Source organism: Coffea eugenioides, chromosome 11 (genome assembly GCF_003713205.1).
Source record: "Coffea eugenioides isolate CCC68of chromosome 11, Ceug_1.0, whole genome shotgun sequence".
Lineage (NCBI taxonomy): Eukaryota > Viridiplantae > Streptophyta > Magnoliopsida > Gentianales > Rubiaceae > Coffea > Coffea eugenioides.
This window is the reverse complement of record NC_040045.1, coordinates 23,868,071-23,894,961: the sequence shown is the minus strand read 5'-3', so window position 1 is coordinate 23,894,961 and position 26,891 is coordinate 23,868,071. Positions and strand designations below refer to the sequence as shown.

The 26,891-nt window shown below is 37.1% G+C and overlaps 4 protein-coding genes and 1 pseudogene across 5 annotated transcripts; all 5 read right to left on the bottom strand.

Moving 5' to 3' along the window:
- Positions 1 to 245: 245 nt before the first annotated feature.
- On the bottom strand, positions 246 to 2,346 carry LOC113752075 (annotated as a pseudogene).
- Positions 2,347 to 3,677: 1,331 nt separating this feature from the next.
- On the bottom strand, positions 3,678 to 6,266 carry LOC113752928 (peroxidase 4-like). Its single transcript, XM_027296983.1, has 3 exons — positions 5,874 to 6,266; positions 4,961 to 5,152; positions 3,678 to 4,408 (listed from the first exon to the last, which is right to left on the bottom strand). The coding sequence occupies exons 1-3, from the start codon at positions 6,078 to 6,080 to the stop codon at positions 3,857 to 3,859; spliced, it is 951 nt and encodes a 316-aa protein (XP_027152784.1). The 5' UTR covers positions 6,081 to 6,266; the 3' UTR covers positions 3,678 to 3,856.
- Positions 6,267 to 8,599: 2,333 nt separating this feature from the next.
- On the bottom strand, positions 8,600 to 12,371 carry LOC113753516 (probable serine/threonine-protein kinase PBL7). The gene is made up of 6 exons (XM_027297689.1): positions 12,012 to 12,371; positions 11,189 to 11,430; positions 10,715 to 10,850; positions 9,584 to 9,842; positions 9,328 to 9,460; positions 8,600 to 9,191 (listed from the first exon to the last, which is right to left on the bottom strand). The coding sequence occupies exons 1-6, from the start codon at positions 12,169 to 12,171 to the stop codon at positions 8,940 to 8,942; spliced, it is 1,182 nt and encodes a 393-aa protein (XP_027153490.1). The 5' UTR covers positions 12,172 to 12,371; the 3' UTR covers positions 8,600 to 8,939.
- A 1,073-nt stretch (positions 12,372 to 13,444) lies between these two features.
- On the bottom strand, positions 13,445 to 17,523 carry LOC113753240 (50S ribosomal protein L1). The gene is made up of 10 exons (XM_027297343.1): positions 16,817 to 17,523; positions 16,103 to 16,180; positions 15,852 to 15,893; positions 15,657 to 15,762; positions 15,119 to 15,183; positions 14,995 to 15,036; positions 14,806 to 14,913; positions 14,592 to 14,679; positions 14,074 to 14,120; positions 13,445 to 13,930 (listed from the first exon to the last, which is right to left on the bottom strand). The coding sequence occupies exons 1-10, from the start codon at positions 17,414 to 17,416 to the stop codon at positions 13,850 to 13,852; spliced, it is 1,257 nt and encodes a 418-aa protein (XP_027153144.1). The 5' UTR covers positions 17,417 to 17,523; the 3' UTR covers positions 13,445 to 13,849.
- A 378-nt stretch (positions 17,524 to 17,901) lies between these two features.
- LOC113754288 (sec1 family domain-containing protein MIP3) lies at positions 17,902 to 24,672 on the bottom strand. Of its 2 annotated transcripts, XM_027298667.1 has the most exons (9): positions 24,558 to 24,672; positions 24,378 to 24,451; positions 23,607 to 23,750; positions 22,776 to 22,925; positions 21,095 to 21,604; positions 19,330 to 20,841; positions 19,154 to 19,222; positions 18,432 to 18,882; positions 17,902 to 18,338 (listed from the first exon to the last, which is right to left on the bottom strand). In XM_027298667.1, the coding sequence occupies exons 2-8, from the start codon at positions 24,417 to 24,419 to the stop codon at positions 18,754 to 18,756; spliced, it is 2,556 nt and encodes an 851-aa protein (XP_027154468.1). In that variant the 5' UTR covers positions 24,420 to 24,451; positions 24,558 to 24,672; the 3' UTR covers positions 17,902 to 18,338; positions 18,432 to 18,753. The 2 variants fall into 2 exon arrangements, with proteins under 2 accessions (XP_027154468.1, XP_027154469.1); XM_027298668.1 differs by having other exon boundaries at positions 17,902 to 18,216; positions 24,378 to 24,672.
- Between the last annotated feature and the right edge of the window lie 2,219 nt (positions 24,673 to 26,891).

Genomic DNA, 26,891 nt, shown 5'->3' with positions numbered 1-26,891 from the left:
AAAATTTTGACTTTTTTAGTTGATAAGCCATGGCAAGGTAACTTGGAAATGAAAATAATTTTTAGCATTTCACATGATATTTTGTATGACCATTGGTTGACATTGTTACATCAAAACTCAAAATAAGGGAGTTAAGCATAATATTCAAAGCCTCAAGGGAGCCAAGTAAAATTGTCAACATCCTTAGGTGACGTTTTTGAAATTATTGCTAACTAAATTGATTAGTTCGAATTTATGATGGACAATTACACGAACTCTCTGCAGCTCCTTCTAATGTCTCCATTTGTACCAGTAAGAGGATATTTACCCATTCTGATCATTCCAGCCACAAAATCACCCCTGAAAAGAGCCTCATCATCATTTACTATAAATCGTGACATGACTAATATTGCATCTTGAGAGCCACCATTAACTTGTTCTTGATCTGAATGAAGCAGCCCACCTCGACCCAAAAGGTTTCTTGGTGTTGGGTCGATATCTGTATCATTGTAGACATGTGTTGTAAATGAGGTACAACTAGCTAGGCCAATTAATGGTGTGGCTGCCAGAGAGTGCTGTCACGTCTCCGGCGCTTAGGCCTTTGGCAGCGAAATTGGAGACTGGAGCTGATGTTGCTCCACTGCTGTTCTTGCATCTCTTCGGCCTAGGACTTAAAGAGTAGTGTCCAAGTTGGTCCTCCAAGCTACTTGAAAATATGGAAATTGATGGCTTTGATTATGATTTATGACAGCGAAACAAAGACAACAACATTTATGTATTGTAACAAAAGACTATACAAATACAACTGTAAGAAGAAAACCATATGGTAGAACATTCTTTTTTCCATTTGGTGCTTGAATTGTACGCTTTCTCGTATTGAATTTGTTATGGTTAGTAGCAGTATGTGCACTAAAACCATATACTTTTGATTAAAGAGATGTGTTTTCGTCTTAAAAAAAAAAAAAGAGATAGAGAGAGGAAGATATGTTCTCGAGGTTCAAAGTAGAAATGATGGCAACAAATCTTTATGTCAATGTTTTATTTGCATGAAATCAAATAATGTGTTCCTTGAAAAATGCATGCTTTTTTAGGGTAAAAATATATGTCATTAGTATTTTCATCATAACAGTCCTTTAATTTCAAGAACTGTACGAAACTTCTCGTAATTTGGATGCGTGGCGCAAAGAAATTCGGATTAATGATAATGAATCAAGCCGACCAAGACCACTCCGTCTCTGGTGGCCACAGCAAGGAAACCAGCAGAAGATGCTATGCCATTACAAGCTGCTTCAACATTAATTTTGATGGTGTTGATAACTTCAAACCCTCTTATGGAGAATTCCCGCCTGGGACTGCAGTTTTTTCCTCCGTGAAAGTCTGTGTCGTCCAGCAGTATACCTCCGTCGCAGCCCTAAAGAACCAAACATAAAGTAGCTGGTATCACATTTCTGCCGCTATGGGTTGATGTCGAACAAGGATGTCAATGTTGCAGTGCAAACTCCAGTTTTATGCGTGATGAGATCATCCAGGTATAAAGATCGTATTGCATGTAGCCTGCATGCTAGTCCTATAGTATTTATATACTATAGGAGTCAATTTGTTTGGATTGTGATTTTTCGCGGAAAAATTTATATATTTTTCGTGAATATATTTTTCATTTGACTTTTTATCTTACATACATCAAATCGTTATGATATATTTTTCTATAAAAACCCTTTAAAATAGCAATCTAAATTTGATCGATACATCAAATCGACATAGTATATTTTTCAGCAATCGTATTTTAAAAGAATTTGATCGATCAGGCGTGGAACGTAAGTTTCACAAATTTTATTTTTTACATATATAAAAAATAAAATATACAATAATACTACAAAATTACAACTCGAGTGCCAAGTTAGTATTTAGAAGTGCTATATCTGCACCACGTTCTGAAAGAAAAGCTTATTTAGGATCTGACCAAACAATGGAGTCGAAGACAAAACGATGAATTAACCATTACCTTTGAATTATATATGGTTTTCTAAGCAATGAATTTTGCTTGTTTCCGTCGGAAAATATTGTCGTTTTCCGTGATCACATTTCCCTATCACATTTTTCCCTCATATATATCAAATCGCTACAGTAATTTTTTCATGAAAAATGACGGAAAATGCAATCCAAACACAACCTAAGAATCCTTACATTTACGAAGCAATCATGAAAGACTAAACGAAGGATAGAGGGCACAAAACCGTTGTTTTCTCCGCACAATGGTTTCGAGATTTGGCATGTAGATGCATAGAAGTTAGCTGAGAGTTGTCCATTGGAAAAACAGACGAGAGTTGAAGCAATGAAAATTATGACAAAATAGTTTATGAAGGCCATGACTAAACCTTCAAGTAATAGTTCTATAGGTTCCAAAATAGGCTTCTTGGAGTTTGAATGAATGAAAAGAATTGCATGAAATCCTACCCTTTATATATAGAAGATGAGTAAGCATGCATGATGCTTATGAAACATTGGGACTTTGTGTCCGGTTTCATCTGATTGTTGTATTTGTTATAAATAATTGATATCCGTATTAAATATAAATAAAATATTTTATTTATATATGTATATATATATCAAATTATTTATCAATACGATGATACTATGTTTTTGTACACTGAATAATGTAAAGAATATAAAAAATACACTGAAACATGTGAAACTATGGCCTTGTTTGGCAAATAAGTTTTTGATCAAGTTTGTCTGCTACAAGTTTTGAAATAACTTTAGTTACAATAACTTCAAAAAACTTCTCAAAATTTTTAAATTATACATTTTAAAATATCCAAAAATTTACACACTTTAAAAATTTTTTCTACAACTTCTATAATAAGTTACAGTAAAATTTTAGACAAACATAAAAAAAACTTACTTGCAAACGGGGCCTATAATCTTTTCACATCTGATATTTAAAAATTCGCTAACTGAAGTCTGAACACGCACGTATATATTTTCAGGCTTCACTCTGATTGAATGGATAACAACAAAAGAACCATCCAAAAAAAAAGAGCAAAAATGTGGAGATGAAACCCCGTAACTAAAAATGGGAGTAGACTTGTGCTTCTGGGGTCATCCATGGAAGAAAAGTACAGAAAGCGTGTTACAAGATGTCCCCTTATTCAACAAGACAAGCCTACCAATAGTACTAGTGTTGTTAGAAGTGTCTCGCTTTTCCAATTTGGCCAGACAACAAAAATGATTAATGTGGTCGTCAAGCAGAGAGAAATGATTCCATTTTACTTCTTGCTACAAATTTTTCCTACCTAAAAAGCTGGAAATTTGCAGTACACTGCTGCCATCCACTTGTGGGGGGGAAGTCCACTCGTGGGAGGAGGCAAGTATCAATTGGTCAAACATGATTAGCATGTAATTTGAGGAAATGATAACATCTATGCATGTAATTTAAGCTGTGTATATGTAGCACAATTGGAAATCTCAATTTATGTAAAGCAATACACAGTTTTGGGTCAATTATTTCTTGAATTATGAGTTCGACAATTAACTGCATATGGACCATTATTCAAGATAAGCGTACGTGGAGTTGATTTGGACTGGATTATTTTGTCCACAAAACAAAATAAACCAAACTTCCGGTTTCTATTTAAATTACAATAGTATAATTTATAAATAAGTGCAACATAGAGAGACCTTCTCCTATGAATAAGTCATAAAAACAATAACAATCAAGATTCATTCAATTTCAAGAAACATATCGAGCTTATTTTGGCTCCTTTTTGCTGATTCCACTGCATCTAGAATGACGCTATATATATATTTTGTCCAATACCTCCAAAATAAGGCATTAGAGCAAGAAGAAAAAAACAACAGCACAACAAGCATCAGTGAATCAATTAACCACCCTGCAGTTCCTTCTAATCTCTCCTTGGGTGCCAGTAAGAGGGCTAATATTACCCATTTTGATCATTGCAGCCACAAAATCACTCCTGAAAGTAGCCTCACTACTGCTGTAAGTCCTGACTAACGCATCTTGAGAGCCACCATTAAACAGTTCTTGGTCTGAATGAAGTAGCCCACGTCGAACCAAAAGGTTCTTGTAGTAGTTGTTTTCAAATTTAGTAGGAGTCTGAAGATCCAAGGGTGCCAAATTGTTGTCACCACCTGATAATGGGCAATTGGCTTTTCTTGTGGCCGCAAAAGTTGGGTCAATATCGGTATCATTGTAGATATGCGGTCGAAATGAGGTACACCTAGCTTGACCGATGGTGTGGCCACCGGAAAGTGCGGTCATATCCCGGGCGCTTAGGCCTTTCGCAGCAAACATGGAGATTAGGGCTGACAGGGAGGAAGTAGGAGGAGGGATCTGGCTGTTTGCACCACTGAGGCTTGCTGTTCTTGCATCTCTTCTGCCGAGGAGTACTGTCCAAGTTGGTCCTCCAAGCTGCACCAAGTATGGATGTTAATTGATTTTTTTTTTTTTATTATGACAGTGTAATACTACTAATTAAGGATGAAAACACATTATTGTAACAAATAGACTATACAAATATACCCTCATACGTACGAAATAATTACATGGTTTTTTTTATAAAATTTTTTTTATTCTTCCCTCGTATTACAAGGGGAAGGGAATAATATTAATTTAAAAAAAAAAAAAGAGTTTTGAGAGTCAAAAACATACTCGTCATATTAAGTAATAACAAGTCACAACGTACATTTTTGAACAAAGAGACAAGTTTTCCAAGGTTTAAAGTAAAACTTGATGGTATTGCATCTTTAAGTCAATCTTTTACATGCATGATTTCAAATGAGTTGTGCACTTGAGCTTAGAAAAAACCATGCCTTCTTCCATAATATTTAATCTCTCAGCCTACTTCACTGGAGCAAGTGAAGTACTCTAGACGTTGTGGGAAAAAGTATACGGGTAGGTACTTTCAAGTGCAGATAACTATCAAAGGAATCAAGATTAATAAGCCTTTGTATCAAAACTTACCAAGACCACTCCATCTCTAGCAGCTAGAGCAAGGATATCAGCACAAGATACCGTCGCCTTACAAGCGGCTTCAACATTGGATTTGATGGTGTCAATCACTTCAAAACGTCTGACCGAATTGTTGTTCGGACGTGCAGTTTTTTCACCTTTGAAAGTTGCTGTGTCGTCCAACAGTATACCTCCGTCACAGCCCTAAAATACCAAAGATAAAGCTGGCATGACAGGTCTGCCGACTGCCGACATAAAGAAATGCATGCTCTAGTGATTATTATTGGTTGTTTATAAAAAGACGTGGGAAATATTATTGAACAAGGATGCAATGATAGTCAAACTCCAAGTTTTAAAACCGAAGTCTAAGGAAAATTCCAATTCCAGCCATCAAATGATCCAGGTACGATAGATTTCTGTCTTCGACAACACCAACAGCATAGAATCCTGCAGTCTACATTTTTATTTCAAAGAATAGCTTATTATTCTACGTAGGGATGAAAATGAGTGGAACTAGCAGTATGCGAAATTGATTCTGAGTTAAAATATTTGAGTTCGAGTTTGATTTTGAAATCAACTCAGTCAAGTTCAAGTAATATAAATTAATATTATATATAATAATAGACAAAGAACACGATATACGTTTCATATTAGTAAATATAATAAATTATATACATATATCTATATATATGTATGTATAGAGACACATACAATTTACAATTCAATTAAGCTCGATCAAACTTGATGAGCTTTCGAGCGTCACATATAATGCTTGAATTTGAACTCGTTGTAATAACTGACCGAAAAAAGATGGGGTCTAAGACAGAAGGATAAACAATGGAAGAGGAATAATATATAGTAGTTTCCTAATGATTTTATCTACTGTGTTTGTGCTTGCTTTGATGAAATGCAAAAGGGTTCTTACATTCACGAAGCAATCATGAAAGAATAAGCGTAGGATGGAGGCCCCAGTCCGTTGCTCTTTGTTAACAGCTGCTGTCATGGCCTTTAGCACAATGGTTTGCAGATTTGGGCATGTGGAAGCATAGAAGTTCGCTGAGAGCTGTCCATTGGCAAAACAAACAAGAGTTGACGTAACCAAAAGAATGACAAAATAGTTTCTGAAGGCCATGAGTATACTCTTTTCGGTAGTATTCTATAGGTTCCAAAACAGGCTTCTTGGAGATAGATAGATGGCTGATTAAAAGTGCATGAACTCCAACTATTTATAGGCACAAGCAAGCATCCATGCTGCTTACGAGAAATGGAGAACAGAGAAGGAAAAAGCTCCTTCCTGTTTACATGTAATATTTCAAACTTTGGTGCACCAAAGTCTAAACGCGTAGATCTTTTATCCTTTCGCTCTGGTTAGATGGATGACAACGAAAGTGCCATCCGTAAAGGGGGGAAAAAAGATGGAAACGAAGGTATGAGACACCATAATTAAAAGGGGAATTGACTAATGCTTCTAGAGTCATCCATGCAAGAAAGGGCATTGCAACCTGTCCTCTTAATCTACAAAACGTGCCGACTAATGGCGTTAGAACTTAGAACTTAAAGAGGTTTTTCACTTTTCCAATTTTCTAATGGGGTTGGAACTTAGTGAGGTTTGACCATTATAATCCGTAAGTAATATATAGTGATAGTCACATGAAAGGATAATGCAAAGTCATGAAATTGGTTTTCAACAAATGTCGTGCTCAAGCAGAGATAAACACATCCATTATACTGTTGGCTAGATTTTTCTCTACCTTATAAGCTGAGAAATTGCATTACGTTGCAATCCACTTGGTAGGACGTCCAATCAACAATCAGTGGAAACTGTGCATCATTTACCAACATAATGCGTGGAAAAAAAAACTATTTGTTTAATGTAAACTTCCATGCTTTTATTGATCAGAAAAGGGAGAGTGTACAAAGAAATTAAATCCAAATACATCATAATTATTTATCTGCACGAAAAATTCATCTAAAGCAACTATGAGAAAGTCCAAGTTCCATCACTAAATCCCAGTTCTCTTTTTTGTTTCGTGGGTTTTTCTTCCATCCAGCAATTCACAAGTTTTGTAGCATCTGTAGGAGTTTGTTGGAATATAGTCTGGTTCCGTGCTTTCCACAAGCAGTATACTGCAACAGCAAGACCAAGTCTTCGCGCCTAATCAGGAAAAGAGTTGGACTTCCAATGAGAAAACACTCATTGCAGCTATTGCAGCTCTTGTTGCCATCGAAATGGTGCTCTCTGAATCAAGCATAGCTATAGCAGTTTCTGCCACGCTACTCTAGAAACAGGGCACTTACTCTAAAAGTAGTCTAAATTTTTTTAATATTTAAAAAATATCCCAAAATATATTCTAAAAACTCTTCTACTCTTAATATCCTAAAATATTTTCTAAAAATATCCCAAAAAATACTGTAAAAACTGTGCTACAGTAAAATTTTTCAAAAACACCCCCAAAAATAGCTAATCCAAATGGATCTAAGTTGAACATTTTTAGCATGTAAATTGACCAAAACGATAACAGCTATGCTTTTTTTAAAAAAAATATATATTTTGTTTGAACATGTTAAGTTTTTTTCATCTAGTATGTAGCGCAATTGGGATTATGAATTTGCGTAACGTAGTGCACTTTTGGATCAAAATTCTCTTGAGTTGGATAATTAAATGAGTTGGTTAGATAAGTAAATGCAGATGGACCATTATTCAAGAAAATTATTGGAGTTGATTTGATTTGTGAATGGCGCATCAAGAAGAAAATGTTGGTAACTAGTCAGTTCCGCCTTCAAGTAACATGCATGGAATTATTCCTTCTGGAGTGCCTTGACAATGATATAACTGGACTGGCTTTTGTTCCCTAAATTACTTCGTAATCACATATAGCAGTCAACAAGCGGTGTTAGCTAAAGATTTCAAACCGCGCGGGAGATATTTTCTAGTATCCAATTAATGCTTGTCGATGGAGAAAGTCTATCGTTTAGCACAGCAGCCTTTTTTATGCACAAGTCAAGCTAATTTTCTTGAATAATCTCTCATACAGCAGTCTTATTTATGGTACTGCGTAAAGAAGGCAAAGAAAAATAGTTGGGATTAGACTTTTTTTTTTCCCTGGCACAGTCTTATTTATGGTACTGAAATATTACTTCTTTCTTCCCTTTTTTTTTTTTGTTTGGGTAACTTTTCATTCCAATTAAGATTTTAGGGGGTTTACTTTTCCTGCCAAAAACTTGTCAAAGGCAAATTGTATTGCATTGCAGAGTACATTTGACCCCACTTCGAGAAGCCAAAAACAGTGGAATGTGGCTGGTCCTAATCCACCTACTCATTTCAGACCAAGGCAAAGGAATGGCCTGCTGCGATCTCCATAAAATCAACAGTGAAGCTAGTACTGCTAAGTTGATGCTGTCAAATGAGATGAGCTCAAACGTGACTAAAGAGCAAATTTGTACAAGTAGATGAAAAGGACGCTTTACCAAATGACACTAGACATTCAAAGAACGCTGCACCAACTAACAAGGAGCTACTTCTGACTTATTAGGTTAAGATAAGAAGAAGCAATAGGAGCATTCAAAAATGAGAACTGCATGACAAATAGCTCCAGCACCCTTCATTGCACACAGAAACTGCAATCCATGACCAGATCTAGATATGAAATATATTGATTAGAAATCATTATATTGTGAACTTACACCTCACAAGGACTAGACATATTTAATATTGAACAACTAGTGTGAAACAAGAATTAATACATCCCTGACTCTATCATTTGCAACATCTGTTCAACTAAAGCATAATCATTAAGCATAACTTAGAGAACACACAGGAAGCTTACCATGATAATCTAGTTTCTGTCAAAAGAGATACAGAATGCAGAAGTCTTGAATAACTGATGGAAGTGTTCCCTCCAGTTGTTAGCTTACAAGGATAGAACAATTCAGAACTACAAAGACGAATTTTAGTCCATTATTTTCACCTGCTTGCTTTATCACTGTCCTGCTAAACCTTCGGAGACTGGGGACCATGGAAGCTAGAACAGCTACCAGGCCTTGAGGTTGGACGGTGGTTTTTGACTAATGGGACCAGGGATTGCACAACATCAGCCATCAGCGGTCTGTAGTCAGCCTCAGGCTGTACACACATTGCGGCAATGGCCGCAATTTGGATAACATCCTTCATTGAGTATTGACCGTCCAATCTAAGATCCATAATCTCTAAAACCTTTTCTCTATCTGTGAGTCGTGGCAATGCCTAACAAGGAAACCAGAAGCAACAGACTAAATAACACAGATAATAGCATAAATATTCTGACTCAGATTGCAAAAGGAGAAAAGCAAAATGCTGAGGTCTATGGGAGCAGTGGCAGGATACTAGTCAAGGAACCTACCCAGGATACAAGAACACCTTCGCCTGGAGGCCTTTTCATATCAACTGGGACTCTGCCCGTCAGTAATTCCAGCAGAACAATACCATAACTATAGACATCTGATTTTGTTGTCAGATGCCCAGTTAATGCATATCTATAGGGTAGCAACATGTAAATAATTCAATGACAATTTATCAAAGGAAGGGTTAAAATCCAGAAAAGAGCGGGGAAAAGTTAAACATAATCTGACAAAAGGTTAACTAGGAAACTTCCTTACTCCGGGGCAACATATCCTTGAGTACCCAAAACCCGGGTCGAAACATGCCCACCAACTTTTTCAGATCCAAGTTTGGCCAACCCAAAGTCAGAAACTTTGGCATGAAAATTTCTATCCAAAAGAATGTTGCTGCTTTTAAAATCTCTGTGAATTACCGGGGGACTAACATGTTCATGCAGATACTCTAAGCCTTTTGCCGCCTCTAATGCGATACACAACCGAGTATCCCAGTCCAAGCTTGAAGAGACGTTATTAGAACCTAAATTTAAGAGCAAAAAAAAAGGTTAATGGAAATGGGGAAAACCAATTGAAGACAGAAAGACAACAACATATGAGCCACTCATTATTCAAGTAAACATAACCAATCCTTAACAGATGAAAAAGGCTTTCGCATCTTTACTTCTTCTTTGTCCTCTTTCGCTTGCTTGTGTCCAAGTTATAAAGCTTTGAACTTTCTAATTTAGAAGTGTTTTTCTGCTAAGCAGTGTAAAGTGTCTTGCTCTGCAATTTTATACTGTATTGCAGATTTTCTCCCTCAAATGCAAATAGTGCTTTTCTGGTCCTAGTCCTTTGTAATATGGATTAAGAGACACAATGATGTTCATGCTACTTGAAATTTTCAACACCGAAGTTTCTCCAGATCCTTGTGGTTTCATGTTTCAGGTTCAATATTTTAAGTTGAAGGCCTGGAAGACTTGGTTCAGTTAAAGCTTTCTGTTTATAAGCTTCTACACCAATTTATTTTATTTGTTTCCTTTGATTTAGAATTGCTCTCTCATGTGTGTTAACAGGGTGTCACAACAATTGGCATTTATCTTAATGACTGAGTATTTCTTAGCCAAAAGATGTAATCATGTCTACCGAGGAAGAATAGAGACCCATACTTCTCTTGCTATTCAATCTATTTTAACCATATCAATATTATCATGATTGTCGGATGATGGGGACTAGTCCAAATCTAAAAGGACAGAGGCAGATGAAAGCTACATGACATATGAAGAAGAACATGCAAAGTTGCCACAAAAGCGCACGGAACAGGCACCCCGAAAAAGAGAATAAATATGGTCAGTCTATGGTATTGTCATGAATTAAATACAAGGAAACTCTAAGCTCATCGCCCAACCAACTCACCACTGATGGGATACAAATGTTCCTGCAGACCACCGTTTGCCATGAACTCATAGACCAGCAATTTGTGATTGCTTTCTGAGCAGTAGCCAATCAACAACAGCAGATAAGGTGAATGCAGTCGACTTAGAAGTTCCACCTGTATCGATAATCAAAAGGGTAGTCATCAAAAGAAAACTTCAATTTTTTTCATTATTGAATTGGCAATTTACAAACTTGGAATTGTCATAGGACATTAAATTCTTGACAGTCACTTCTGCAAAAACTAGTATTGGATCATACATTTCATATATTAAGCTCAGAAAGCTATAACTTCCCGCTAACATTTCAAGACAATTCATCTTTGGAAACTTATTCTTAATTGGAGTCCAGAATTCAAACCCCAAGGTTCAATTTTCAGCTATTAATAGCAAGATAAAGTACGAGACAAAACAGATCCTAGTAACTATTTACTTTTACAATTTGAAGAAAATGTACCTCTACTTTGAATTCCTCTTCTCCTTGCTTTCCAGCCGAATCCATCAACTTAATTGCAACCTTCCTCCCATTTTGAAGCACTCCTCTATAGACAGAACCAAATGCACCATGTCCTATTATATTAGACTTCCCAAAACCACCAGTTGCAGAATGCAGCTGCTTGAAGGTGAAAACCTGAAGCCCTTTCTGAGTAGCAACTTGAATATTTGCAAAACTGCTTGCTTTCTCCTCATTAGCAACCGCTTAAATTTATTTACGTAACAATGAAAAGAGAGATAGGAGAACAAGATCAAAAGTCAATCATGGAATTGGCAACTTTAGCTTCAAAAATATCAGAGTAAGATACAAGATTCCTTTTGTGTACTCAATCTGCAGTATCTCCAGGCACTAGATGGGAAACATACATGGCCTTCCTGCTATTACTCTCCCCGTCTTTCTAACCATAATTAGTAAACAACATTTTGTAATGGGTTAGAAAAGATCTTTCCTTTTCACCTTAGCACTCACTTTTACTAACTTAAAGCTTCAAGAAACAGAAATGCCATGTTCCGTTGGCATAAAACTCAATATACTCTTAAAGTCCTACAAAATAATTCCAACCTTTGAGCAATATCGCACCAGAAAAATATAAAAATAAAATAAAGTTAAAACCCACAAAATATAAAACTGCATTAAACTCTTAACTCTTAGTGGTGAAAGAAGAATGGACTCAAATCAAGAACCCACAAGCCAGAATCTTGATAATGAACTCCCATTTGACGTCCAAAATAGAAATACAGGGTTAACAAAAAAGAGCCAAAGGGGGGGAAAAAAGAGTCCTTACTTTTCCTCGCTTTTTCCAAGCGCCTGGAGACTTTGTTCCTAATGTAGCAATAGTAGCTAAAGGCCACCAGCAAAGAAGCAATGGCAAGAGAAGCAAAGACTAGGATTGTCACCAGCACTAAGTGCTCTTTTCTCTTGTACTCATCATTTTCTGCTTCCATTTCAGCTGGAAATGCAAATGAAGTGAAGAAATTGGAGAAAATTTATGGGGGTCTTTGTTTTTTGAGTAGCCTTTTTTTTTTTTTTTAAGCTTAAAGGTTTGAACTTTTTTTGTTTTGGGGGAAAGAATTAAAGGTTTGAACGTTGAAGTGACTAAAAGTGGTCAGTTGCATTAATTCCACTTAACAATCCTTTTTGTGTGTTTCCTCTGTTTCCTGTTTTGTCTTCTTCTTCTATGGAGGGGTGGAGACGTGGAGTGTTACCCACTTACGGAGTTACAGTACTCTAATATAATAGCAAAGGGGAAATGAAGAAGATAGAAAGAACTCGAGAAGAGGATGACAGAATTCTTTCAGACATTGTACAATCAATTTGGTCTAGTTGGCTACTCAACATTTTGTGCAACGTACAAATGGTTTTTTGGTACCGCAAGTTATTTCAACGTACATAGATGAATGTGAAATGTTCACGAGCAGATGTACAGGTAGCAATTTGTACATTTCCATTCTCCAATTACGGGTACTGGTAAACAAGAAATTATCTTTGAACATTTAAAGTAACTTCTTGTATGTTTGTACCATTAGTCCCTAAGCTAGTAGTAACTTTTCTAGGCAATTTCCAATAAAAAAAAAAACCCTTTTCTAGGCTATGCTCTCTTTTTTTTTTTTTGCAGATCCCAAGCTTGCTCCAGGAGAAATGGTGAAGCGCAATAACAAGTTCCTCGAAAAGAGGTTCTCACCTTTTTTCCGTCAGAAGCGGCTTTCTAAAGATTGTAGCATCCGAGGCTTTTGGCCATTTCTGGAGTACAAAAACTAACGATCCGGGGCTTTTGGCCATTTCTTCCACTTTTTTGCTTGAAACCTGCACATTGGCCCCCTAGCGTCCAGAGGCTCATTGTCTATTCCTTCCAAGTTATTGCACGGTATATCAGGGAGATTCTTGTACAAAATTGGCATGACGTCCAGATGTGGGATATTGTCTACTTGAAGAATCCTTAGCAGTTTGGATTAGTAGGGGCACAATGTGGCCCATACCATGGATGGTGCAAGTATCGTCTTTCAAAATCTTTTGTGGTCATTCACCTTACAAAACAATCTATATGCAGCTTTCTTGTTTCTTTCTTTTGAGTTCTTTTCTCAAACATCAAAAGTGGATTGAAAATGAAAACCAGACAGGAACCGATGTTTGTTTGTCTTCAAAGGTCTGAATTCGTGAATTTTTGCAGTTGAAATTGCAATTGTATTTAACCAAATTGAATTAAAAATGCAATTGCAATTAAAAAATTGAAGATACTGCTTTTACCTTTTAAGAGGTTTAGCTGAAAACTGTGTTCATGGAAGCAAACCTATGAGCCATCCATTAAGGAAACAACCATGGCTCGTCTTGAAATTACAAAATAAAGGATGGTACAGAACTGCTTTGTGATTGTTTAATAACCCTCTACTCGGCCCTTTGAGCTAAACCCTACTCTGTATTCACTACAACCGAATGCAACTTTAAAATAGAGAAGTAGAAACATATTACAAATAAACCTATTCAAAAAACAAAAAAGGAGAACCAGTAACCTAAATGACGGAAAAACATAAGAGGAACCATGATGCAAAACCATCACAGAGAGATTTCACCAGCAACACATTGCTACTACAAAATCACGAGCTCCACCGATTGAACCTATGCTAATTATGCCTGCAGTCTCAATTTGTTGTATCGATCAACAGCCATGGACACCGATTGCATTGTTACAGGGACTGATGGACCCATCTGCATTTTCCATGGATCAAACAGTAAGAATGGAACATATGGTACAATTGTATATGAAGGTAAAATGTTCTGATAGTAAACAATAGAAATCAAATGCATTAATCATTAAATGCAAGCAACCAAAAACACGTTCGTGAGCTTACCGTGCTGCAGATGTGAAAAGTACTAACGTACCCAGCATATTTGGAACCTGGATTGAGGTGAAAATGCCATCATCAAGAAAGGAACAACCATCAAAAACCAAGAACCCATGACATACCACTTTTGTTAATCAGAAAACAAAAACACCCACTGAGACAAGGGACAGTAGTCATTCTATCAATAAACCTCCATAACCATTTAATGCAAGGGGCCTCATGTATCTTAATCAATAAAGCTTTATTAGTATCCTTTATTAGTATCCCCATAATTATTTTCTGTCTTATTCTTTCTTTTTTTCCTTTTTTTTGGGACCAGTGAAATATGAAAATCACGCTTAGGGAACACAATTATGGAAAACAAGAGAACAAGATGCATAGGATTCATAACCAATAGAATTATGAAGTAAATCTCACAAAAGGGAAAAATATGCTGTTTCAGTTCACAGCATCAACCAAGTATTTGCCCATTTTATCAATCTCAATGAATAAGAAATCACAAATCCCTAGTGCAAACCACTTACTCTTCTTTAATCCTGCAGGTTTAGCATGCAAGAGGGCATTGACAAAGGCACCTATATTTTCACGTAAGGCTTCTTCTGGATACGTCACCTGCACAAGATTATTGTTCCATTCCAAACAATACATATCAGAACTGGCTCCAAATAATAATTTACATATCCTTTGACTTGATTTAATACAAAACAAGATGAACAAGAAAATTTGAAGTAATCAAACCTTTCCAAGTGGTACATGCACTATTGCAGATTTATCTTTTTGGAACATAATGGTTTGACTTATTGCTTCTCTAACAGCCCTTGAAATGTCATTGGTCACAGTGCCATTCTACATGTATCAGGTAGAAGGGCATTAATAGTCATACAAGGAAACTGCAAATCATTCACAAAACATGCTGATGAAACTAACATCAGGATTTGGCATCAACCCTCGCTTCAGGAATTTTGCTATCTGCAGCATGGAACACATGAGATGCAACAGATGCTAAACTTTATTGACTGGAAAGTTACAATACAGCTAAAGTCAGAAAAACCTTTGGCACGTAAATCATCATTTCCCGAGTAGCAAAACATCTATCATACTGAAATTTCTCCTCACCTGCAGATAATTGATTTTAATGAGTCGAGCAATTCTATGATAATTTCTCTTCAAATAGGCCAACAAGATTACATAGAGGAAGGAAAATCAGAAGTTACTGTAAAAGTTCACACGCAACCACCATCAACCAAAAAGCATATTTAACCTTTATTACTTGGCTCAATTCAATTTTGAACCGACTAGAAAATTTGGGCTTCTTTTAGTCCTCGAATACAGATCGAAGAAGCAAAGAAGGGCGAGACTAGAGACCCAAGAAAATTTTAATTATGATACTTGTCAGCAAAATAATTCCCAGCAGCCATCTGTTTTTGAAACATAGGATTTCATAAGTAACACCCCTAGTTTCTTATCTTATTCTTTTGTTTATGAGGGTGACAGATGGCAGAATCATGTTAACTATACCCTGGTCAACAAGATGACCAATCATGCATTACCAAATCAGAAGAGACCATAAAAGAAAAACAGTTCCTCACCTCTCTTTATTCTATCTACAAGCTCCTTTCCACCAACACAAGCAGCCCCAGCTTCACGAGCCTCCTCTGCAGCATCTCCTTCAGCAAAGACAGCCACCCGAAAATTCTGAGAGTAAATGGTCATCAATCAGTTCAAGGGGAAAAGAAAAGCCAAACTCATTATCAGAGGTAGACCCTTCTAAGTACATGTTTTACCTTTCCACAACCATGTGGGAGCAAGACAGAACCACTAAGCTTCTGCACTTGAACAAGAGAAAAGAAAAACTATTATAGTTACAAAATAAGAGGTATCACTACTAGATATGGGTGCATGGTCGACCGCCCTGCTTGTAGGGTAAAACTGCACACTTAGTCAGTACTACAACAAAATGGTGGTAACCATGTGATTGGATTTGCTTCTTTTTCTTAGCAAAAATTATCATGGAAAGAAAGGAAAGAACACACACCAGATCAGTTCTACGTAATTCAGGTGTCAGTTTGATGTGTGCTTCAAACGTTTCCTCAAAATTACGCTTGGCATTAGCCTGTACAATCACTAGAAAGAAGACAAACCAAATTACACTAGCTTCCAGAACAAGGCTGCAGCAGTTCAAGAAAAAGCACACGAAGAACTTATTCATGTCATCCAGATTCCAGACTTAGTCTCAGCATACACAGAGGAAACTGCACGTGCTTCCTCTTACATTAAACACCTACTGAACCAATTATCCTAAAGACAGCAAATAACCTGCACTCTTCACCAGAGCTTCAACCCTGTCCTAACATGTTAATCACTATTCCAGGTCCTTTCTCAAATAAACATTTGCAACATCAGAAATTTTTTTACTAACACTCTAATTCCTTATGGCACCTAAAGATCATCCATTTAACTAGTTCACGAGTTCCTGTATCGGTCATAACATTTACAGCATCAAAATTTCAGCAGATCATTCTAATACCCAAATGTAACTAAATACCAAACAATTTATTAGTTCACGAGCTTCTACACCACTTTCAAGAACATAATTTGTAGAAGAAAATGTATCCACAACTCCATCTGTCTGAATAAGCTTACATAAAATGCATCCTATATTCATTTTCCAAACCAACAAACAACTATTCGATGCTATTATCTTTAAAGAGGACAAACCGAAGGGGAAGAAAAAGGGTAAAAATCCGACCTTTACTAGCTGAATTGCATCTTTAAGATCATAAACAACCTTCCCTTTCTTACTATCATCCGTCCTAATCAAAGTCGGAAAAGGGACCTTTTCCTCCTGAACCCTCAAAACCCTCCTCATCATATTCTGATTTTCAGCCTCAATTCTCCTCCTCTCCGTCTCCAACTCATCATCCTCCTTCACCTCCTCAGTTGCCACCCGGTCCTCAGGCAACGGGGCCACCCGAGCCGGGTACGACACCGGAGAAATAATCGGAGTATCCTTCACATATCGAATTTCCTCTCGGGTCCAAGAGGCTCTAACATCCTGGTCCGGCCCACCAGGGTTTTGCTCCGGTGGCGATGATGATTGGCCTGTGGCGGGGCCTTGGGGCTGGGATTCAGTAGCTGCTGGTGGTGGGCTTTCCTCCTTTTCGGGATTGGGTTCTTTAACGGCGTAGGAAACTGGTTGGATGGGGATGGGGTTTCTTGGGGATGAATTTGGAGGAGGTTGGTCGGAAAAGGGCCGATTTCTAGTAAGGAGAGAAAGTAGGGATTGGTGGGATTTGGGGAAGGAGTAATGGCGGTGGGCTTGAGAGAGAAGTTGCTTGAATACGGCCATGTTTCAGACCTCCAAAAAGCTCAGAAATGGTGAGAATAGTCACTACTCAAGAGTGAAGACGAAGAAGAAGAAAGCTGGGGTTTTAGCCCTTTAGAGGTTTACGCACGGACCGGCCGGTTCAGGGGGAAAGGTTTTATTATTATTATTATTATTATTATTATTTATAATTGAGCACACACAGGTACCCCTGTCATTTTTGTTTTCCTTATAGAATATTTTGAATCTTAATATTTTGTGCTTTTACTTACATATTGGAAAAATGGGAAGTTTGATTTTCCTTTTTTGTTTTTTTTTGAGGATTCTCTGTGGTTTTGGGCTGAGGGGTTCAGCCTATTTCATGTTATCAAATTCAAGTTGATCATCAGAACTATCATATGCTGTCAAATCCATGGATGAAAAGGATTGGGAAAAGGGGAAGCAAAAGTCAGGAGGCTGCATACAGCCATACAGGAAGGAATAAAATGAAAATGCAAACAAGCTGCCTGTAGAGCTAACAAAATTGAAATTTTGTGTAACCATATATCAGTATAGTGCCCTGACATCAAGTTCTTGACGGACACCCCAATAAGTAAAATAAAATTTTAAGGTTTCCCTTCAAGACTAAAGCTACGAAAGCCAATGCGAGCAAATTAGATAGAGAAACTGTTGTAATGTTGCAACAGAAACTGTGATGACACCAAATCCTACAGTAATTTGGGTAGCTGCTCTGAGGTAGGGAGCTGGAAATCTGGAATTGGCCTTCGCAGCAAGAAGACTGGCTTGGTATGAGTTGAAGAATGCCTTTCCGAGCTCGTGTTTAACTGTTCATCACAAAAAATGCTGAAAAATTCAGGCAATGTAAAACAGTTGGTCACAGTTTCTCCTGGTGCGAGCAACTACGCAGAGAGAATGATGATGTGCATGAGTGAACTCCAAACCAAATCTGCATTTTGAAAAAGTAGTCAAACTATTTCAAAGAAATACCCCTTGCTCAGTCAAAAGAACAAATGAAAATGAACAAGGAAAAAAGATGTACCTATAGCTGTTCTGTCATACCCTTCTCTATGATGAAGGTTAGGAAGAATGAAAAAGAAAACACTTTACAACTTGAATACTTCTGATCTGCGGTTGGTTTCTTCAACTTCCTGAGTAGAAGGTGTCACAAGGCAGCCTCATATGAAACTGGATTCTCCCAAGAGTAACTCAAACATGTCACCATGAGAAAGAAGTATTTGTAGCCACTCTTTCTCAGCTTTGCCTCTAATGGAGGTTAGGAAAAACACTCATACAACTTGGATACTTCTGATCTCTGGTTGGTTTCTTTCAACTTCCTCAGCGGAAGGTGTCACAAGGTAGGCTCATATGAAACTAGATTCTCCCAAAAGTAACTCAAACATGTCATCAGGAGTGAGAAGGGTTGTTCCACCAAGAATCAGTTCTTTATCAGGCCTACTACTTTCTGATAATGCCTCATGAGCTTCCCGTACCTTAACCACAAAACAAATAGGTGTGAGCATGTTTCCAGTGTCTAATACATGGCTAAATTTCTTTTCTCTAATTTTTTAAGGATTACATAGACACTATTTATTTTTCCATTTCCCGTCATCCTTTGCTCTATCTCTTTTCTTTGATTTCCTTTTGGAAAAGAGAAAGTATCTTATACTCTTTGAGTTCAAACCACTCAATTGGAGATACAAAGATGAGGATATAGCAGTAAGTAAAGCAAAAGTGAACTCGATCAAGTTAAATTATGCACACCTCTACAGTATTGATGCCTCCTATGACAAAAACAAGAATAATATCTTGGTCAACAAGACTTGGTTTCGCCTGGAAAGTTCAAAAGAAAAGCTCTTCAGTATTAGATAATAAGGATAGATTTCATGCTTTTTTGTCTCAACATAGGGGGAAATATCAAGATGAACTGAACCCAATACCTGTCCAAGACCAAATCTTCCAAATCCACTCTTGAAAAGCCGTCCAACAGTGGAGGAATGGTACTCTAGGCCAGGGAAATCATACTTAGCCAACACCCTTGTCAGAACTTTGTACAGCAATCCTTTATTTGAATAAGGATCATCGTTCAACTTTGTTTCCAAAGGCATAATTCTCCTCAAGCTGGATAATTTGTGAAGGAATTTGAAAAGATTATCCACCCTATCTCGTAATTCTAACTTGAGTTGCATGTCTCCATAAGCTTGGTCTTTTGTTTTATCCGTATCCTCATTTTCGTCACCCCAACTCTCCCACTGATCATCATCAAAATCAACTGTTTCCAATTGACTCGGAGACTCTTCCTTCTTTTCATCTGGATTTCTCCGGCTGAAGTTGGCTTTTAGCTCTTCTGCCAAACCTTGGAGAAATTTCAGTCTTGCTACTGCTGGGTTCTCAAGTATTGCATCCAAAATAGCTTCTTGCATAAAATGTTCCTCTTGCCAAGAAAATGGACCACCAGATCCAGATGTTGGAAAGTTCTCACCTGCCAGTATATACCCAATAACTGTAAGAAGTAGAGCATCTTGAAGGCTAAGCAGACCCTGTGAAGAATGACTCTTATGCTCCTGCAAACCCACTAAAGCACTCTTGTTAATGAGATCACTAATCTGAGAGGCAAGGCTCTGGCTCGTATCTCCTGCATTTACGTTCAATATCTTCTCAGCACTGCTAAATCCATCCCATCTGGTAGAATGTAATTCATCTAAAGCAGTTAATGTTGCTGCTGCTAACTGAATGATCCCTTTGTTTCTCACTAGCGATGATTGACTTTTTGCTATTGCCTTAATCATTGGTTGAAGCTCTGTGTTGGAAATGGAACGTTGACGAATTTTCATGTTCAGAGTTATATTTTCCTGCCGCAAACTTTCTTGAAGCCATTTCTTAATTAGCACAGCCCCATCTTTTGTTCTTCTGTCCAGTACAGCTTCCAGGTACTTAGTTCCATGAAAATTATCAGTAGAGACAAAGGAACCCCTTATTTGCTCAAACTTGGAATTTTGCAGCGGCTTTTCTCCATTTAGTTTCTTACTCAGATTTGTCAAATCAACAATTTGAGCAGCAGCATTGCTAGAATCCCACCCATGTAAAAATGCCTCAATGCTTTCTAGAAGCTGAAAATTATCTCCTAAAGTTTCTTCCTCAAGTATTTTATCAAGTGGTATCTGAACATCAAGAGGAGGACGTACAACACCATGCTTGAGTTGACTTTGAGATCCTTTCACGTGAGTTAATGAAGTTGTTGGTTCCCTTCGAGGCAAACATGAAAATATCCTATCCACCAGTGAATCTCCATGACAGCATGGAGTAAGAAGATCAAGTGTCCGATCAATAAGAAGCAGCCCTGCAGATCTTTTACGACGACCAACATCATAAAGACTTGACATGTCCATCAAAAGCCTCCCAACAGTTTTTGAGAGATCACCAAGGGAAAATATTTCGAGTTTCAGATCCATCTATTTTGTAGCAAACAATGTAACAACATAAGTACATTTGAATTATGGCACTGGACCAGAAAGATATAATACAATTAGCTGACAAGTATGTTCACTTGTTTTTCTCAATTTTATCATGCAGAAGGAGCAATGGTGGGGTAATGGAGTGTTGAACACAACTTTCTGCTGCGAAGGTAATAGTCAAGTTTAAGTTACCAATTTTGTGGAAAACGAAATGAGATCAGAAAAGAAAGCAACACTATAGCATCATCACCTTTGTAGCCAGATAATAAAGAAACTGAGCTGTAAGAGTTGCCCCAGCAGGCACATCCTCACCATCATCAGGTGTTCCAGTACTTATTGAAGGCAACCCAGGGCTTATTGAGTTCTCATGTTCAACTGACAAGTTTCCTTCCGCAACTGATCCTTCAGAAGGTAAAACAAAAACTCTAGGTGAAAAAGGACATAATATTAATGGGAAGTGATGAACATTAACAACTAGCATTTGGCCTCCATCTGCTGCAGGCACAGGAAAACCATCTTTATATACAACTTTTGCAGTTGAATAGGGGCCAGAGTTGGAAATGTCGTCTCCATCAAAAGCCAGTTGCGACCATCCTTCACCTTCAGGAATTAAACTCTCCCTCGGATTGCTATCATCAGACTCTCTAGAGTTCATCTGACCTCCTTTTGTGAGTTCCTCATAATCTTGAACTAGTAAAGATTCATATTCACGGAATGCATCAGGTCCCAGAGGTGAATCAGGATATGCTGAGTGGCCTACCTGCAACCATAATATGAGGAAACAAGTCCTTAAGAGAATAAGGCAAACAAATAAAATCTTACCAAACCTAAAAGTGTAGAGCAAACGAGTGTCTGGACAAATGTCCCTGCAAAAGTTGCCTTCACTTTTAAGTTTAAGAATGTCTTACAAGCTCCTTGATCCAAGAGCTTCAAACCAGAAGACAAGAAATCCTATCATAAACTCTCATACATAAACAAATGCAGACAGCATATTCTCAAATATGACAGGCATTCTATCATGCAGAGGGTAATATGAGAGGAAGAATTAACTCTAAAACCAGAAGTTGTCATATATGAAACTCAGAATTACAAGTCAAATGCATGCATACTGTACTTTCAATCTTCAAACTAGACAACAACCATTATTCCATATACAAACCTATATTACTTCAGAAACTTGAGAACAATATTCACACTTTGGAAGAGCTCAAACATAGCAACCATTCCTTATTGCTATGCAAAAATGCTCAAGAGCAGTCAAACTCATCAATTCAAACCTAACAGCAGAAATCATTGATGGAATTCAGCCAATACCTAGTCCATCATTTCAAGTTCTCATTTACAGCATACATTTGAGGCTGGAGGCATAAAAGCTTTCCACATATAAGATCAATTTGAAGGAAAAAAAGGAAAAAAAAAAATTCAGATACATGCTTACTCATCCATTTAAATAAAATAAGAAAAACCATGAAGCACCAAGCACTAAATGTGCTGTTTGTATTTGCTTCTTGCACAGTTGTAGTTTGTTTACAGAAGGTCCAGCATATCACTAATGCATAGAGATACAAACAAAAGCATAAATGAGAAATTTGGATCCTTCAGAGCAAATTAAATAGCAATTACAAATAAAACTTCCATGACTATCAGATTTTACATCTATGGTATCAAGCAGCTTCCATGGAAAAAACTCCAATTGAATCTTTGGATCTTAGAATACATATCCTTTAGAAATTTTTTGCTACTTGAAGCTTCAAATTAAACAAAAATCCCAACATTAAAAAAAATAATAATAACATTACGGCATCTTAAGTTTGTAAGAAAGAAAAAAGCACAAGAAAGACCTGTTCCATCATACATTCTCTATTTGGTCAAGCACTAATAATTAGTACAAGTGAGTGATGATAAAACAAACAGAAGCACAGAATACGAGCCTCTGATATTGGTGTAAAGATTATACAGCGGTGGATTCTTTGAATAGTGCTCAGGCAACGTAAAACATATCGATGTGCATCACTAAGTAGGCGAGAGGTGATGACCACCACTTTCTGTGCCGGTTCAGGATTTGATTGCCAGCTAACCACCTACAAAATTTGTCAACACTTATCATCAAGAAATGAGAAAAGTAACTAAACAGGGAAAGAGAAACTCCAGATGGATTATCAATTGCCAACCAAAAAAAAAAAATTTAAAGATTCATTATACAAAAAAACTTCCCATGAAAGCACAAAAAAGACATCAGATCTCGCATATATCACTCTCTGGTTGTCTGCACTAGTTTCAATTCAGTATTGACTTTAAGCTTTTTCATATTAGAGAAAATTGTCATAATAAGTCAGGTATCTTATTCATCAAAGGGGGGGAAAAGAGGGAAAAAATGGTTGGTACTGGAGGAGCAGATGACATGGCTTCCAAGATGAAAAAATGTCTTGCACAATTTCAGCTGGAAGATATTACCAGTACACGAGATGATGCCGAAAACGGTGATTTGAACAAAATTACACCTGAAGCATGAGTTGCTGAACAGGTCACTATATCTAAGAATATGTAAGGATTCTCAAAATAGAGCGTCTAAAGTTGAAAATTAAATAATGCGAGCACAAAACTAAGCAATCCTCTTGTTATCTTGAAGAGCAAATATTTGGCAGAAGACAAGCTAATGTAGTACAACTACAGTTGCAACGATCAATAAAATTTAATACAGACATGCAACCAAAGTTTCAGAATGGGTTAAACAAAGTAGAAGTAAATGGGAATCACCTGACCTCATCAAGAGCAGACGTCTTCTCCAAGCTGCAAACAGCACGAGCACCGAGTTCTAATAATAAAGGAAAAGCTCCAAGAAACTGAAAACTCTCAGCACATCCAGCATCCAAATATACAATGGCATCCTTAATATCATCTGATATCTGAATAACACGTCAAGGAAAATTCTCTCAGCTTCATCTTCCCATGCAACCCATAGAACAGGACCATATTAACTCTCAGAGCATTATAAAATCGCATTGACTGCCCTATCTATCTAAATTCACAAAATTTCACCAACTGGCTCCAATGAACTGTGCGTTTCATTTTGATAGCAATCAATTCTCTCTTAACTAATTAACAACACAATTTCCTATAAAAATCAAAATCTGCGCCAGTAATTATTTCCTGTTCATGCTTCCAATTTCTTTTCCACTAAAATGCTCAAGTGGGATTTTTTTGATCCTTACATTTATTACACAAAATTCGGGAAAAAGTAATATACAGCTGGAATTAATCATGACGGAATATAAGAAGCAACAAAGTCCAATCTTTGACTCCATACAGGCATTTTTATCAAATGGTTTTCTGGCACCCTAATCTTCCATAAATCCTAATGCGGTTTCAATAATCTACCTCTATACTAAAGCTTACAATTTTCAAAATTCTAACTTGGGGACTGCAATAATTCGAGCACTTGAATATATATACAAAATGAAACTGTTACAAAATTACTCCCCAAGAAACGAAATAATTCTGAGAATTAGAATGGAAAAAGAGAAGAGAATTACTTGTCGAATTGAATCCAGACAACATTTGATGACATCAACCATGGCCGATGTTTCCCCTGCTCTCTGCTACTCTACTGATTCACAGGAAATATGAAACTTCGATTAAATAGAAAAGATGGGCAAAAATTAATTAATTAATTAATATGCGACAACCAAGGGATTAGTGAAGTAGATTTTAACTGTTTAATTCTAATTTTTATCAAATCTCATCGAGTATCTCAGTTGCAGACTGGGAATTTGGGCATCAGGGATGATCTGCATACGACGTCGCTCAAAATCTCTAAACTCTTCCTTGTTCAAGAGGGGTGAGCAAACGGTACCAATTCGGTAAATCTTCACGGGTTTAAACACAAAAAATAATAATAATAATAAAATAATAAAACCCAAAAAAAATTTTTTTTTTTTTGCTACTCGGGTCGGGTTCAACAAGGCAACTTATCGAATCATTTATGATCTAATTGTGCTTGCAAGCAACTTGGCGTGGTTTATTGCCTGCCTCCAAGGCAGCGCCTTTAGACCAAACTATGCGCACCGCAAGGACTTGAAGGCGTCACCGACTCACCCATCACGAGCCGTTGAAAATCAGCGTATTTTTATGGTGGCCAGTTAAAGGCGGTCTTCTGTTGCTGTTTAATATCCCGCCTTTAATAGCTTGATCCCTATTGTAGGTAAGTATAGCCCTACAGGACATCAAAACGAGTAACCCATGAAGCGTGAAACTCCAACATCTCCTTAACATATCTAGTCTATGCGCGAATGCCGTTGTTTCCAATTGAGTTTCAATTGCTGACATGGCGCGCTGCTATTGGTTGATTGGTGGTCGTCCGCCCGTGCGAATTTGCAATTGATGGCCGTCCCTTCCCACACGTGAATTCTTTTGTTTGCTCAGACGTTTAGCAATCCTTTTTCTTTGTTTGTAGTACTCCATGTGCGCATTTGTTTTCTTTTATTTGTTTCCTTTAGTGCAGGTCTTTGACCACCGGGTAAACTAGCAAGGAGAGGTCTCCCTCAATTCCTCAATTCTTGGCTTTTGCAACAAAGTTGTTGGCTGAAGAGTGGCAGAGCTGGTCAATTCACATCAATCACCTCAATCCGTCAACCCGTTGTACCAGAAGCTTCTTTCTCAGGGTTTCCTCCTGTTCTGCTCTCTTGAGTTTTCATCTTCCTCTCAAATCCACCATTTCTCCATTTTTGTTCTGTACACATTTTTCCTCCTTGATTAAATTTTCTCTCATTCTCTGATAAGTTTCATATTTTTTGTCACAGGTTGAGAGGTCAGACTATCAACTAAACCATGAAGAAATGTGGAGATTGTTCTCTAAAGGTGAACACTTTCTCTGTGAATTTTTTTTTTTGCCTTTTTTGTACATTTTCTCCGGATTTTTCCCTTGTATCTCCCTAATAAATCTTTTCTGGCCAAGGTATCTGTTGGATAAATAAGAAAGGAAAAAAAGATGCAATCTTTCTATGTTCGATGGCCGTTTTCTTTCCCAAAATTTGTTATCAACAGATGTGATTTTCTTAGATCTTCAAAAAATGGAAGATGAACGATTGAAGGCATGTTATTTTCTCCTACTATGTAATTAATTTTGTCCTCTCTAAAGAATCATTTTAGAACAGATAAACAACACTTGAACACCCAACATTTACTTCTCTTTTTTTTTCCTCTGCTTTTCAGGCACCTGCAAATCTACTCCTTTTTTTTTTCCTGACTGCCTTCTCTATGAGCTAAAGCTCTCAAGAGATTATCAGTAAACTTATTGGTTGATTTTGCTTTCTCTAAATTTTTTTTTCCTTTGCAGTAGAGCTTTCACTGACCTGCTCACTTTTACTAAATCAAACTTGTGCATAGTAATCAAGTGACTTCTAAGGTTTTCTTTACTATTATTGTGTATATTTTTCTTGGCTGTGATTCTTTTTTTTTTTCTTATAGTTTTGGTCTCCAAATATCACTTGATGCTTATTTTGATTTTACTGGTTCTTTTTTGTGATTGTGATGGGTCCAGAAAGAGAGAGGGGTCTCGAGAAATTACAATTAGTTCATTTTGGTGTTTGATTGAAATCGGGGAAGTTTTCTTCCCTTAATGTACCATATCTTTTCTGTACCATATGGGAATGGGGAAGAAAAGTACCAATCGGGGAAGTTCTTTAATTGAAAAGAACTCAATGGTGTTAATGTAATTCCTCAAAATTACATGCAGATATAGTACTTTTCTTCCCCTTTCTTTCCATGAATAATGTCTCCATTTCATTTCTGTTTTATCATTGATTTTTAATTTTTAATTAGAAGAAAAACTTTTAATATCGTCTAAGATGATGAATAATTGAAGATTAGCTAGCTTTTAGATATTTATTTACTTAATTGTTTATACCTCTTTGGTGTTTTGGTGTACCATTTTTGCCTTTCTTGGAGGAAAAATGGCCACCCATGAAAAACAACTGGTAAGGGAGAGTATATTTGTTGTATCATTCTGATTTAATTTTTTTCCCTTCCACTCCCAGTTTAGGATTTGA

Bases quoted from the DNA above. Each gene is read 5' to 3' on its own strand.
- LOC113752928 (XM_027296983.1), bottom strand. From the start codon at position 6,080: ATGGCCTTCAGAAACTATTTTGTCATTCTTTTGGTTACGTCAACTCTT. The intron at 5,153-5,873 runs GTAAGAACCCTT...TTGGTATTTTAG, and splicing joins TTCATGATTGCTTCGTGAAT to GGCTGTGACGGAGGTATACT. The intron at 4,409-4,960 runs GTAAGTTTTGAT...TACTTGGTGCAG, and splicing joins CTAGAGATGGAGTGGTCTTG to CTTGGAGGACCAACTTGGAC.
- LOC113753516 (XM_027297689.1), bottom strand. From the start codon at position 12,171: ATGGAAGCAGAAAATGATGAGTACAAGAGAAAAGAGCACTTAGTGCTG. The intron at 10,851-11,188 runs GTACATTTTCTT...TTATCGATACAG, and splicing joins AAGAGGAATTCAAAGTAGAG to GTGGAACTTCTAAGTCGACT. The intron at 9,192-9,327 runs GTAGGTTCCTTG...TTTCCTTGTTAG, and splicing joins AAGGTGTTCTTGTATCCTGG to GCATTGCCACGACTCACAGA.
- LOC113753240 (XM_027297343.1), bottom strand. From the start codon at position 17,416: ATGGCCGTATTCAAGCAACTTCTCTCTCAAGCCCACCGCCATTACTCC. The intron at 16,181-16,816 runs GTCGGATTTTTA...GTGATTGTACAG, and splicing joins ATGCAATTCAGCTAGTAAAG to GCTAATGCCAAGCGTAATTT. The intron at 15,894-16,102 runs GTGTGTGTTCTT...GTTCAAGTGCAG, and splicing joins AATTACGTAGAACTGATCTG to AAGCTTAGTGGTTCTGTCTT.
- LOC113754288 (XM_027298668.1), bottom strand. From the start codon at position 24,419: ATGGTTGATGTCATCAAATGTTGTCTGGATTCAATTCGACAA. The intron at 20,842-21,094 runs GTGATGATGCTA...GCTACAAAATAG, and splicing joins TTTATTATCTGGCTACAAAG to ATGGATCTGAAACTCGAAAT. The intron at 19,223-19,329 runs GTATTGGGTTCA...TGAACTTTCCAG, and splicing joins GAAGATTTGGTCTTGGACAG to GCGAAACCAAGTCTTGTTGA.